This window comes from Nanorana parkeri, unplaced genomic scaffold, assembly GCF_000935625.1.
Source record: "Nanorana parkeri isolate BGI_ZX_2015 unplaced genomic scaffold, ASM93562v1 scaffold591, whole genome shotgun sequence".
In the NCBI taxonomy this organism is placed as follows: domain Eukaryota; kingdom Metazoa; phylum Chordata; class Amphibia; order Anura; family Dicroglossidae; genus Nanorana; species Nanorana parkeri.
In genome coordinates this window covers 256,913-271,548 of record NW_017306859.1, presented here as the reverse complement: position 1 = coordinate 271,548, position 14,636 = coordinate 256,913, and the positions used below count along the sequence as shown (strand labels likewise).

The 14,636-nt window shown below is 41.1% G+C and overlaps 1 protein-coding gene across 1 annotated transcript in view; it reads right to left on the bottom strand.

Moving 5' to 3' along the window:
• Positions 1-938: 938 nt before the first annotated feature.
• The window catches only part of IL31RA (interleukin 31 receptor A), a 21,241-nt gene continuing 7,543 nt past the window's right edge, over positions 939-14,636 (bottom strand). Inside the window, exons 6-13 of the mRNA XM_018562677.1 lie at positions 14,317-14,485; positions 12,224-12,300; positions 8,584-8,800; positions 7,175-7,351; positions 4,798-4,899; positions 2,479-2,625; positions 1,239-1,379; positions 939-952 (exon numbers count right to left, since the gene is read on the bottom strand). Of these exons, the coding sequence (XP_018418179.1) occupies positions 939-952; positions 1,239-1,379; positions 2,479-2,625; positions 4,798-4,899; positions 7,175-7,351; positions 8,584-8,800; positions 12,224-12,300; positions 14,317-14,485 (1,044 nt within the window). The remainder of the gene's footprint in view (positions 953-1,238; positions 1,380-2,478; positions 2,626-4,797; positions 4,900-7,174; positions 7,352-8,583; positions 8,801-12,223; positions 12,301-14,316; positions 14,486-14,636) is intronic.

Below are 14,636 nucleotides of genomic sequence, written 5' to 3'. Positions count from 1 at the left end.
CATCCGCGGTGTTAAACCCCCTTCCCATCCAGGCCATTTTTTCAGTAAGGACTGCACAATACCCGTTGATCTTCCAGAAATGCACTCAGATCCTAATTTCCTCTTGTGATATGACACCATATGCCTTTTTTGTGCACCGAATCTGCAAAACGTGGCATCAGCCCTGCCCAGTTGTCTGTTAAACTACTAATATCACACCCATTCTTTTAACCTCCACAGCATAGGGACTAAATATTCTGTAGTGCAAGAACTAGGAAGCCTCCTTGTGATAACACAGGAGGTGTACACAGGAATTTGTGACGCAATCAATAGGACTTCTTTTGGACTTATTGAACAGATATAACAAAATGCTATCATTGGTAAATTTAAAAGACCAAAGCGAGCAAATAACAGCAAAGTTCATTGTTAGGAATTACATACACTTTAGTTGTGTAAGCAGGTCGTAAATCTAACTTGTGTTTTGATACTGTAATGGCAGCTGCTTTTCTTGCAACCAACAAACTGCAAGTGACTGAGCGTAATATACAGTATAATGCTTTAAACATAGAACTATAAAAATACCTACCTGTCAAACGTTAATTCTCTAAAGGGTCATTCTCTTAACAACAGATATTTCACTTCTGAGTAGAAGGAACCAACAGCTTCCTTTACTTCTGCACCAGTAGATACCAGCTCCACTCAGCTGCAATGTTATATGTGCTCTTGTAGCTGGATTCTCCTTTATTTACTTTCGAAGCAGGATAATAAGGACTACTCCTATTGGCTAATTGGCTACTGCAGGTGGATAGACCTGAGAGATTACATTTTTGACTTGCCCAAGAAAAATAAATGCATTGATTTACTAGTATGGTGCCAGCTTTGTGCAAGTCCTGGGTGTGCAGATGTTGGAAACACTGGATGTTAGCGAAGAGTCCAAAGCCCAAGATCTGTATTGGATCCTAGGCTTTCGATCCTACAAAAGAGCACCCTGTGACACAAGGTCACTGTATTGTGGTTATATGGGAAATTCCAGTAGTGTCTCTGGGATATCAGCGGTCTAGTGGTGATGGTACAGCATGCTCACCTACTGTATTTGCAGTTTGCCCATGTAGCGACAAATACGGCAATAATTACACCCAGCTTTTGCACTAAAAAAACCAACTGTCTATGGGAGGTCACTGAAATACAGGTTCTACTATGTAGAGGACACATGCAGTTGACATATCACATTGCAGAAAAATGTTATAGTAATAACTTACTGTGATTAGGTGTCGTGAAGTGAACACGGTGTCCACTTGTGTTCCCGGCTCGGGTGCTAGCTACCACATAAGCAGTGTACAGAGTTTTCGGCTTCAGGGGTTGTAAAGTGTATTTATAGACATCACTGCTCACTGTAATAACTAGAATCAATGAAATTAACACTATTACTGACAACTCTTTATCAGCGTGCATATGGATCCATTATATAACTTCCCCTTTCACATATTTTACCAGCCTGTGTGCCAGATGCTTGTGTTTGAGATTGATCACACCGAGTTGTATGTTGGCACTTTCCTAAATAATCCATCCCTACTTATGTGAATAACTTAGCAGACACTGGCCATTTTTTTGGGACACAGCACATACTGGAGAAAAATATGTAAGAAAAGCTGACCAATCAGATACTCAATGGACAGTCTCTTGTGAAAACTTGTGTATAGACTGAACAAGTAAAAGGAAAATCTGGCAGCAACTGAAGTCTATCACATCAGCTACAGTAGTTTCCCAGCATGCTGAAAATCTCTGCACCCAACTATTTGCACCATATTTGCCTGAGGAAAAAAAATATTTTCTTGGGAATGGATCAAAAAATAACTGGCATATATAAATTTCAAGACCAGTAGATACGTCCAGTAGTCACTGCAAGCAAGGGCAGGTCAAATTTAATCAGAGAGCTTCCTCTGCATGGCCTCTCTTTGATATGAAGCTTAACCTACTCCATGTATATCACTTTCTTGCCCTCCTAATGCTGACCCGGTTCTCACTTCCTAGCTTTTGCTTCTAATACAACAATGGGTTACCAATATACCCCTATGTAGCAAAGCTGATGCACTATCATAAAATTTAAAAAATATATATATATATACTGCATGTGTAATTAAAATAAAAAAATATTACCAAAATCATGCCAATATCTTTGCACAGTCAAAAATGTTTTTACCACAAAATAATATTTCCGTGTCAGTTACATAGACATAGTGACGAATCATGACTACATCTAACAAAGGTATATACAGGCAAACCTATACAGACATATAATATAAAAATGATTAATGATGTGCAAAGTGCAGTAACCTGTAGCAACTCGATTGGCTTGCGGTAGTTGGAGCAGTGAAAGTAGATTCTTTTTGGTTACCTTGGATCTTAAATGAGCCCAGTAATATTTCACTGGGCCCCTATCCTTCGAATACCTTCCAAAAGTGTTGTACAATGACAGTTTGTATCGATAAATGTTCTTACCGGTTTCATGTTCATTGAGAGAATAGTAAACAACACTAAATGAAGTTAAAAAGCCATTGGCGTCTTCTAATCTAATCGGATCCCATTTAATTGTTGCCTCTGTTTCTTCAAGGTTTACCACTGTGGTATTGGGACCGTGGAGTGGAGCTGGAAGTAATATAGGTTAAAAGCATTATCCAGTGGTACAAGAAGGTGGCAACTGCCCAAAAATGCATTTCTGATAAGAAACTCACAGTGGAAAAGCAGTTCTCATACAAGGTGGTATAAGACTCCTTTTCACTTACCATTATAATGATAAATATGCAGTTAATGGTTATGACAAATAATCAATAGCCAATTAGCTTAGAATACGTGAAGACATTTAAAGGAGAACTATGAGGCGAGTGCTTTTCACTCACCTCATAGTTCTAGCCGACCTGTGACAATGAGACTGTCACAGGTCGGCTCAGTAGATCGGGAGGTGAGCGAACACATACCGGCGTTCGTTCACCTCTCGATCCTGTCACGGCTCTCTGCCGTGACAGGGGAGTGGCTGGATTCCCCCCTCCCCGCTCTGATCCGCCACCGCTGACTGTCAGAACGGACGGGGGAGGGGGCGGGTACAGTTGAAACTTTAGGCAAAATCAAAAATGACATACAGTATATGCCAAAGTCTGTCACCATTAACACAGCAGTTTTGTCACCCTGTGGCCATGGTAGTCTTAGATGGACCTGTACTTTTAGATGGACTTTAAAGAGACAATAAACAAAACAAGTTAGGCGGTGTTTTAGGGCTGGTGCAGACTTCAGCGATCGTGTGAGGGAGTACAACATGTGTTCCAAGATGGAGACTCTCATAATTTAGAGTTAGGACTGCACTATATAGAGGTGCCTTGGCGCGGCTGTGCGGCTTTCACATTTTCTGCAGAAGACGTGTATCTAAACCTCTGATTTTAACCTTAGCGGTGAGACAAGTTGTTTTTGCATGCTGGCTGGTGAGTGTGCTGGGAAACTTTTTGCTGTTGTGTACACAGTAGTTACCGCGTGGCCCCAATGATTTCAATAGGTTACATCCACGCGGCAATCGCAAAAAAAAGGTAAATGTATATTTTTTGGCGACACGGTCATGCGCGATTGCACCAGTGGTATGGCGGCCCGGAAACCTGCGCAATTCGCCTGGGGCGACTGAGGTGCCATTAGAAAATAATGTTACTGCCAGCGCGATCAGGGGTGGTGTGCAATTCCGTGACCGCGCAGTTTCGTGCACGATTGCCGCATGGTCACGGATCGCCCAGGTCTGAACCTGGCCTTATGGTTTGTCACCACTCTCAGAATACAAGAATGGTGGCTGAATCTTAGGTCTGGCTCCAACGTCCACTTTTGTCGAACAGAGGGGTGCAACCAGAGCCACACACTGCCTGAAATTCAAGCAGTATATGGCCAGCTTTACAAAATACATAGAAAGTTCTTACAATAAAATTTATCATCATCACGATCAGTCTTCAGCAGAGAATAGTTGATAGCTGTTCCCTTGCAGACTCAAGAAATTTCCTTGCAAGCAAAGGAACAACCTACAAAGTGTCTTGGGGCTGAAACAACATTGATGGGAGACCTATTGGGTGATCTACCAGATATCCAGGCATTACAGTTTAAAGCAGGTTTGACCTTTTCTATTATAAGGACGCAACTGCTCCGGTGAATTACCGCTTTGAGGGGAGCACAGAAAGGAAATCATGGCCACTATAGTAATGGATTGACACTTTGTACACAGATACATTGCTTCTTGAAGTTGGCAAGGGTTACAGATAATACTGAAATTTTCATTGATTATTTTGGACACTTCTAATATATTATTACATTTCTTTTGGTTGTTAAGGGCAATGGCGTATTATGTTTCATGATTTCTATTATTATTGGGTTTTTCCCTGTCAGGTTATGCATTTATTAGTATGTTTGATATAACTGCACATTTATGCTATTGTTTCACATTTAGTATATTGCACTTAGGGACTGATTTATATAATGCGTTCGCACAGAATACAGCTGGGCATACTGCACTTGCATTGCACTATTGCCACTAGATGGAGCCAGGGAGCATATGAGCATGTAATGGCATTGATTCGCTCTGATCATCACTCCTCTAGCAATACACTGCGCAACTGTGACTGTGCTGTAAATCAGCCCTATATAGTTAGTGTGGGTGGTTTGGTTGATGCTGTTCCAAGTAAATACAATTCTAAGATCCTAAATATTGTGACCTGACACAGCAGCTTGATTAGTTTACACTATATATATACATAAAGCAGGGTCTTTCAGATAGATATAAAAAAAATGCAATACCTGCTTCCTCGACATAGAAATAGGTAGTAATAGGTGCTTCCACCCTTCCTTCAAGTATGGGGTAGACTGAAATTCTATAACGTGTGTACGGCTCAAAGATCCCTGAGGAAGGAAATACAAACACAATGACCTACAATGCCCAACAAACATGTTTAACTGTTAAATAGCCCTTCAGTTTCCTACAAGCTGGATCCTATGAAATTGCTTTCAACAGAGTTTACAAGCAAAAGTTAAATGATGTCTCATAATAATGCCAGTGTAGCATTATTAGGGATCCTGAGCTGTAATTGAAAAATACAAAAAAATCTCCAAAGATAAGAAACTGGGTGGGTGAGCCAACTACAAAAAAACAAAAATCAGTTTTGTTTGGCCTGACCATGTGCATAAACAATATATGTGAAATGAGCACCTTGAACCTGTGGGTCAGTTCACTGAAATACAAAAATGTACCACCACACACTTACACTAGTAAGCATGCTGGGAAATGATTGGGGTTTGTACTGTGGAAAGCCCTATAACAAATAAACTGTCATACCAAACCCACCCATGACCATCAAAAGTGGATGTGGATGGGCAATGCTGAGGTTTACCCCTCTGCAACTCTATCTCAGTCTAAAGGTGCCCATACACTTTACAACCCTCGCAAGACAAAAGTCTTGCGAGGGTTGTAAAGTAATTAAAATAACGTATGATCTGCCCATCTTGGATAGGCAGATCGTACTTGCGATCATCGCAAGCCCTGAGGGGCAGGCTTCCAATGACTGCAATGCTGAACGGGCAGTGTGCGCGTGCGCACACCGGCCAGTTCGGCTGTTATCTCTCGATCATGTTAAAAACCAGCTGAAAATCGTACGATTCTCGGCTGGTTTTCCAACAAGCTCGAAATACAAAAGTCGTGCGACCGTACATTAGAAATGGTCGCACGCCTTCCATACACTGCACGATTATCGTACGATCGCGGGATTTCCTGCGATTCTCGTACCAGAATTGTGCAGTGTATGGGCACCTTTAGTCTACTCCTTAAAGCAAAAGTAAAGTGTTTAACCCCTTCGTGTCCACCGACATATATAGTGCGTCATTGGCAGCATGGCCCTGTAAACGGACTGACTGTTTACCTTTGTAAAGCCGGCTGCCAGCTTTACAAAAGAAGTGATTCTGGCGGCTCAGTTGCTGAGAATCTATAGGTGCATGGCCAGCTTTACACAGTCTCTTAAAAAACCTGTAAGCAATTTTTTCAAAGAAGACTTTACTTCCACAGTCATGTCAAACTGAAATAAAACACTGAGCCAAACCAATTGGGATAAATCTTGAAAGGGGCTGCATCATATTTATTGAGGGTCGTAACAATACCCTAACAATGAACCTCTCTTCTTTGCTCCCTTTTGTCATTAATATATTTTGGTAAATCTATTTGATAAGTGCAAAAAATACCTGTTAATTCTGCCAGAAAACGGAGCTGATAACCTGCTGTGCTGACTGTTATCAGTAACAGCGTTCCCAGCTATCTCTCCGAATTAAATATCACCTCCCCTATGTTGTGGCTTCTGTGCCTCTGGTAGATTTCCCTAACGTCAGAGGTAAGCAGTGATCAGGTAATGACTGTAGCCAAGAGGGAACAAAAATCACCACTCCAATTTCAGAGCATTTCCTATGCTTAGGAGTCCAGCAACTGCAGACTATGAACCAGTCCACACTCCTGTGTCTCAGAATGACAAAGTATACAAGCCGTCACCCACTGAAGCATTATGATCACTCGCTGGGTGTGGCAGCTGTCGCACATCCCATTTGTGGCCCACACAACACAAGTTTTATTTGCATGCCTTAGGAGGTTGATCCTTCCTTTTCTTGTAATGCAAACTTTACCCAGATTTGCTCTGGGCCTTTAAAAGAGAACTATGGGGTAAGTGTTTTTCCCATATTTCTCTTAAGGATCACAGGAGGTCATGTACTAACCTCCTCCCGTGACCCACAGCTCAGTATACCGCGAGCTACAGCTCGCGGTATACTGAGAGCGCCACAGCCAGGACGGATCCCGACAATGCTGTCGAGCTCCACCCAGCTGCGTGAGTGACAGCTGGCTCTGCCTATCTAGAGGCAGAGCCAGCTGTACCAACCCCTTCCTCCAGTCAGAGCTGGAGGATCGGAGCGGGGAGGGGTGGAATCCCTGCGGGGAGGGGTGACTGACAGTCACTGCTCTCTGCAGGGAGATGAGCGAGCGACGGTATGTGTTCACTCACTTCCTGATCTATTGAGACGACGTGTGACAGTTTAATTGTCACACGTCAGCTCAAACTATGAGGATGAATGATTTTTCACTCACCTCATAGTTCTCCTTTAATTCCACTTTTCATACACAAAATGTGTGCCAAACAATTACCTTTGTCTCCAGACCATTCAGATGAATTCTCCACTTGTTGAAAGGATATATTACTACATGGGTTCAGTATGCACCATTCTACCACAAACGTCTTGGACCTCACATCTGTAACATTCCAGATCACGTTCACAGTTTCATTCATCATAAACACCATAGCACTGTACATCAGGCTTTGAGCTGAAATAGAAAATGCATAAGATGAATTCAGACCTGTGTTCTAAGTATTTACAACTGAAAACTCAAAATACAGAAAAGACACTAAAATATAATTGCCTGATTAAATGCAAAGGGCAGTAACCCACAGCAAACTCTCCTTTAGTGAGACGGGTGAAAGATGTGAATTACCTTACCATTTCAAGAGAACATCCCCAGTCTGGCCCACATCCCCAGTACACCATAGAGTAAACACAACTCCATATTCACCTATAGCAGAAAAGGAGCTACCTCCAAATCTTTTAGGAAGATTGTGATTTATAGTAGTGGTGGCTCTAGCCCAGAAGCTAATTTAACATAATAACGTGCAGTAACATGTTTGTCTGTGAAGGTTCTCATTCATCCGGGTCATGGTATATCTGTACAAAATAAATCAAGGCAACTGGACTTGCTTTATTTTTCTTGAAGACGTTTCGCTGGTCATCCAGCCATCTTTTTCAGTTCAACAGATTATGTAGATTGCAGGAACATTCACCATATTTATTCCCAGACAATGTTTGTACACGTCATTCTGAATTGAGAAAGCTAGTCCGATTACCAGCAAAATGTCTTAAAGAAAAATACAGCAAGTCCAGTTGCCTTGATTTTTGTTTTTGTTTTACAGAAGTAGCATGTTTGATTGGTTGCAGGAGAGCTAGGATTATCCCTGTGGAGAGTGTGATTGGTAGGCGATGTTTTACTTCAAAGCCTGGATTTATATCACATAAGAGCAAACAGCAAAAATATCAGTATCAAAACTAGTGTGAATCGAATTAAGGGTCTGTTTGGGTATTTTAGGGGGGGGGGGGCACTTTTTTTTTCCGTTTTTTTGGGGGTTGGAGTCCCCCTTAAATTTCCTACCAGACTTAAAGGGTCTTGTTTGACTTTTGGGGGGAACCTCACACACTTTTTTTATTCTGTTTTTTTACACCTTGCAGGGCATTCGGCCTGCTTTAGCAGACCATTCTCCCAGCTTTGGCTGTGTCTTCAGTTGTGCCGAGCTTTCATGTAGGTTGATGCTCAAGCATAAATGTATCTTTACTTACTACTGCATATAACAGAAAGAAAAAAAGCCATGACAAAGGTCCTGTGCAACTGCACACATGAATTAATGGCTGGATGGAAGACCACTGGGAACCCAGTGAAGAATAGTGAACCTTCACCATTTTACACACCACAATTAATGTGTATATACAGGCAGTGCGTTGGATACTTACTCTTTTCATTACTAGCAGGGATTTTCAGTGTAGCACTTGGAGATGATCCAGCAGTATTGTAATATATTACAGACAGGATGTAGGCTTTGTTAGGTAAGCTCAGCACCATTTCATTCTCTCTTGTTGTTTTATTCTGGAGAGCAAATATCTCATCCTCAGGATGCCATTGTACAACAAAGCCCTGTGTTATTCCGGATGGTTTTATATGGGATTTTTCCTGTGGAAAAATAATAATCATAGAGTATAATTACAGTAAACGGTATGATATAAAATGTTAAATGCCTGTTTTTCTAAAGCTTCGATATGTCAATAAGGTGCCATTCATTTGATGTACAAATATAGCCATACTATAACTAATGTTACACATACAGTAGGTATTAGTGCTTGAACTGATTGATTTAACACTACAGAACATGTCCTATGTAATGGAGATGAGGAAAGGGGTAGATGTCCTGTAGTCCAGCAGGGGAGACCTCGGACAAGCCTGAAGGTATGTACTAAATGTTTTTGGGTTTTGTTTTGTTTTGTTTTTAATTTTGCCAATTTAAAAATAATCTTAGGGACATATTTAAGCAGTCAATGTGATGTTCACCAAACATTCACTGCTGGAGAATAAATTGCTGTCATTTAAAACACATGCACCTGAAAGATTTGAAAGATTAACCTGCAGTGAATGTTTGGCAAATGTTAGATTCACTGCTTTACACATATATATATATATATATATCACACACATGTCCCTTATTGTGTATTAATGTATCAAAGGGAAAATATTGTGCATATTTTGCATTTTATTGTAGTGTTTACCTTACAGTATTTATTTATTTTTTTATATGACATTTACATTTTTAGAAACTGACTCACTATGAGAGGTATCAGTAAAACACTGTGTAGAACAAACCAGGAAGTAGAGGCTGATTATGTAACAAGTATATATGGCAGCCAGAATGTACATGCATCATTTACTAACTATACAGAGAAACAAGATTTTTTAAAGTAGAACTATGGGGTTAGGGCTTTTCCCCATAGTTCTCCTTAGGGTAACGGGAGGACTCAAACTAGCGTCACCCAAAGCTCAGTATACCGCGAGCTACAGCGGTATACTGAGACGCCACAGCCGGAACGGATCCTGACAATGCTGTCTGGATCCACCCAGCTGCATGAGTGGCAGCTGGCTCTGCCTATCTAGACGCAGAGCCAGCTGTACTCACCTCCTCCCCCGTCCGTTCCGCCAGTCAGCGCTGGAGGATCGGACAGGGGGGGGGAATTCCTGCAGGGAGCCGTGAGTGACAATCACGGCTCTCTGCACGGATAGATCAAGAAGTGAGCGAGCGCCGGTATGTGTTCGCTCACTTCCCGATCTACTAAGCCGACCTGTGACAGTCTCATTGTCACAGGTCGGCTCAGATTATGAGGCTGAGTGAAAATCACTCGCCTCATAATTCTCCTCTAAGTCAGTCAGTGGGAAAGGATTACAACAAGCTTGGCACTCCAGCTGTTGTGAAACTGCAAGTCTCATAAATGAGACATTGTAAGACACTCTGACAGTCACAGGCATGACTCCCAGAGGCAAAGGGCATGATGGGATTTAAAGTTTTAGCACAGCTGGAGTACCAAGATTGCCTACCCCTGGATTAGAACCTCTGGTGACTTTTCACTGCTGTTTGGAACTTTGTTAGAGAGATGCCGCTCACTTCCTGCACTGGTGATAACGGTTTTACCAGAATGAAAGCGAGGGGAACATCTGCAACTTGGACACATAATGCAAAAAAAAAAACCCAGTCAAGAAGGGGAAAGCTAGGTCACATGTAAGCATTTTTGTTACAGTACCTCTAAAATCCATGTACAGCCAGTGGCATAGAATGTCTTGTCTACCTGCATCCTGTTGTGCACGCGTGCTAGCTTGTGGCCTTTTGGCTATAGCCAGTTTCATGCGAAAGTGCATGTGTAATGCTGGGCATTAGGGCTGCAACCAACTAATCGATTAATCGGTGTGGCTGTTTCATCAGCTGTCTCATCCAATCCCCACTACTCCCAGGACACAGTCTCTTCAACTTTCTCCTCCGTTGGGAGCCAGCTGCATGCTGCGGTCTACGTCTCCTATAATCATCCACTGCTTTCCCCACCTCTATTGGCACAGGCAGCAGAGATCGGAGGGACACAGGGACACAGAGCCAGTCCACCAGCCACCACCCAGCAGAGAGGAGAAAGCTGTCAGGAGACCCGAGTGGGGAGGAGAGCTTTAGGACGACCAGCAAGTATATGAAATATCTGCCGATCGTCCCCTGCCGATCGTCATTGCAATGATCGGTACTGATCACTACAATGTTTGTGAATAATTGGGGACATAGTATTCAGATACTGTGTCCCTAGTTATGAACAGGAAATGCTCTACATCATTTCCTGTTCATTCACGATTGTGGACATGGTATCTGTTTTTACTATCTCCTCGATTTATGAATGAACAGGAAAGCCTCTGTACTGAGAGCTTCCTGTTCAGTGCTAGGAATGAAGTAAAAGAGATTGAGGACTCAATCTTTTTTATTTCAAGAGGTAAATATCAGGGTTCTGTTTAGACCCCTGATATTTCCCCAAAGCCCCCAATAGTAAAGTAAAAAAATAAATAAAATAAAAAAAATTATTTATAAATAGTAGAAAAGTTAAAGAACCCCCCTCCCCCCCAACAATTATCAAACAAAACAACTAAAAAGGTGTGAAAAAGTTATTTCCGGTTTCAGCCTGACAAATTCTGGTGCGGGAGTGTGATCACCGGCTTTGAAACGCATAAAACCGCAGTGCCGTGTGTTCCAGTGTGGTCTGATTGCAAAAAATGGTGTATGCAGTTTTATTCTGAAGTAAACTTTGTAACACTCCATTTGTGTATTTTGTTTTAAATTAAGAATGGGATTTCATTTTTTTTTATCCGATTATTCAATTAGTCGAAAAAAAATAATCGATTATTAAATTATCGTTAGTTGCAGCCCTACTGGGCATGCTCAAAGGCTTGAAGGGTATTTAAACACAGTCCTTTCTGGTGGCTGGTGTTATATTTGCTTACCACCTGCGCTGTGCATTAAATTGTTGTTGTTCCCAACTACTGTTGCTGACCTGGATTGCCTGACTCTGCTTATTTCTCCAGTTTATGTTGCTGACTCTGCACACTTCTCCAGCTTGTCTGAGACCTACTTTGACCTCAGCCTGTACACTGACTACTCTCTGCCTGCTTCAACCTCTGCCTGATCAACTTGCTGTCATATTTCATCCAGTCTCCTCTGCGTAGCCATCCTGCTTCTGAGACCCTTTGGACCATGGCCTAGTGTCCACTTGCAGTAAAGTAGGCCAGGGCCAATAGGGTCACTGGTTCAGCACTACTTGTGGGGTAATCTGGTGATAACCAAGTTCTCATTTGGACCCCACGCCTTAGGTGATCCAGGGGGAGCAATTTTAATTGCCATTGATGTCCCTGTTGCAGGTTTTCCCTCACTTCCTGTGTGGTGAAACCGTTGTCACTGGGACAGTAAATGATGGGTAATTTCTCTAATTGACTCCTAGATGGCAGTAACCCAACGGAGGTTCTATTGTTTGCATACAAACTTTAAAAAGAAAATAATATCAGTAACAATCTGTTTTATAGACATACCTTCCACATCAAATGTACCAGTCTTGTGTTGTTCAAAAGAGTAATCACTCTCCAAAGTTCAACACTGTGAGAAGGTGCTGAGTAAAAGAAAACAAAAAAAAATGTATTTCTGAGAAGACGCATGGGACTGAAATTTTACATACAGCATACAGTATTCACTGTGCTTTACATGTCAGTATCGGCAATTCAACACACAATTTCAGGTTATATTTCAAAACATTTTGCCCTAAAAGACCGGGAAGACTGGGTAGAGTGGGAACAACATTTATAAGACCAAAGGATCCATGCTGATAAATAAGAGCATCCTGTATAGAATTAACTATGCCCCCCAGGTTTCTGAGATGAGAAAGAGGGACAATGTATTTAGGCAATGGACACACCCCTGCCACGCCCCAAGTTATGGGGACCCTTATGAATTTATATCCCAAAAATGAATGGTAAAACCCAGAACTGATTTTTTTTTCACTGTTACTTTTCTTTCATACTGGACTTCCAAATACAAACATGATAATTAAGAGATTAGATAAATGTTTAAGTGCAGAATAACACTTTTGGTAGTTAATGAGTACATTTTCATAGATATCCATACATCAGTATAAAAAGAGGAACAACTAAGGAGGGAAAAAGGGACAGAGAGATTTGGTGTGCTCTGAAGGACAGTTGGGTGGTATGAAAAAACGAATCTTCATAGACACTTTGGACTGATATATCTTTCTAAACTGCATTATACACACTATGAAGAGACCTTGCCACCAACCTAAATTACAGATAAAAGCACAAAAAAACTTCAAGTATTTCAAATGCTTTGTTGCAGTATTTCTGCTTTCCATAAACTGTATTTTATTCATTTGCATGAAAAGTTGACTACCCCACTAGAGTAATTCCCTAATAAAGCCCACTCTCTTCTTGCACGTCATAGCCCTCTCTTCCTCTGGGAGTATTTATTCACTCTGTGCTGACCAAGGTCCTCTGTCCCTTACTTAAGCTTTGTACAAAACCTTTCTTGTAGCTGTCAGGGGAGGAGTGAAGGTGTCACCTGAGTGAAGCTCTGAGTCTGCTGGGGCTGCTGACATAACATCCAAGATGGCAACACCCTGCAGAAGTCTTAGGGGGTTTGGATGACTACACAAGGTAGGCTTTGATAGGTAACAATACATGCAGAAAATAAGTTAAATGCATATATAATCTTATGGGAAGAGTTTTGCTGAAATGAATGGTCTGGAGACAGGGTATCTAACTCTTGAGATGCACATCCCCAACTGAGCAGAAACAATATTGATAGGTGTTGAATTCATATGATAATTCACTAATGTCATAGAAGGCTTTCACACTATACTCAATAAAAATCTTGATAAATTTACAGAAATTCTACAACTCCAATTCCAAAAATGTTGGGACGCTGTGTAATATCTACATAAAAACAGAATGCAATGATTTGCAAATCTCATAAACCCATATTTTATTCACCATAGAAAATAGAAAACATATCAAATAGTTCAACTGAGAACATTTAGAATTTTAAGAAAAAAAAAGGTCATTGTGAAATTGATGGCAACAACATGTCTCGAAAAATTTGAGGAATATTGTCCCATTTTTGCCTGATATAGGATTCTAACTGCTTAACAGTCCTGAATCTTCTACGTTGTATTTTCCATTTCAAGATGCACCAAATATTTTCAATTGTTGAAAGGTGTGGACTGCAGGTAGCCCAGTTAAGCACCCGGACTCTTCTACTACGAAGCCATGCTGTTGTCATAGATGCAGTATGTTGTTTAGCATTGTCCTGCTGAAATATACAAGGCCTTCCCTGAAAAAGACATCATCTGGATGGGAGCATATGCTGCTCTAAAATGCTCTAAAATCTGGTTATATCTTTCAGCATTGATGGTGCCTTTCCAGATATGCAAGCTTCCCATTCCATATGCACTAATGCAACCCCATACCATCAGTGATACACAGTGCAATACCAAACTAGTAAATTGCATTTACTTTAATGATGAATACAGCACTGATAATAAGGTTGTTATACCACATGGCCTAGTATAGTTTTAGACCACCCTTAACTATTGCCCACGTGCCCTGTGGTAACATACCTTGTTCTAATGTCCTTCTTGTAATGTCCTCGCTCCAATCACTCCAGAAAATTTGCCCATCATTTCCAATACATCTCATAGAAATTGTGTAGTCAGTAAATGCTTCAAGTCCTGTGACGTTATAAGTCATTTTCTCCTGATTTCCCATGTACAGATTATGATGATAGCTCTGTAATGTGAATGGCAGAATGTGAATGGCAGAATGTGAATGGCAGAATGTGAATGGCAGAAAGTGTTGTGTATATATGTATATATATATATATCTCTATATCTATATATATATATAGATATAGAGATATATATATATATATATATATGCT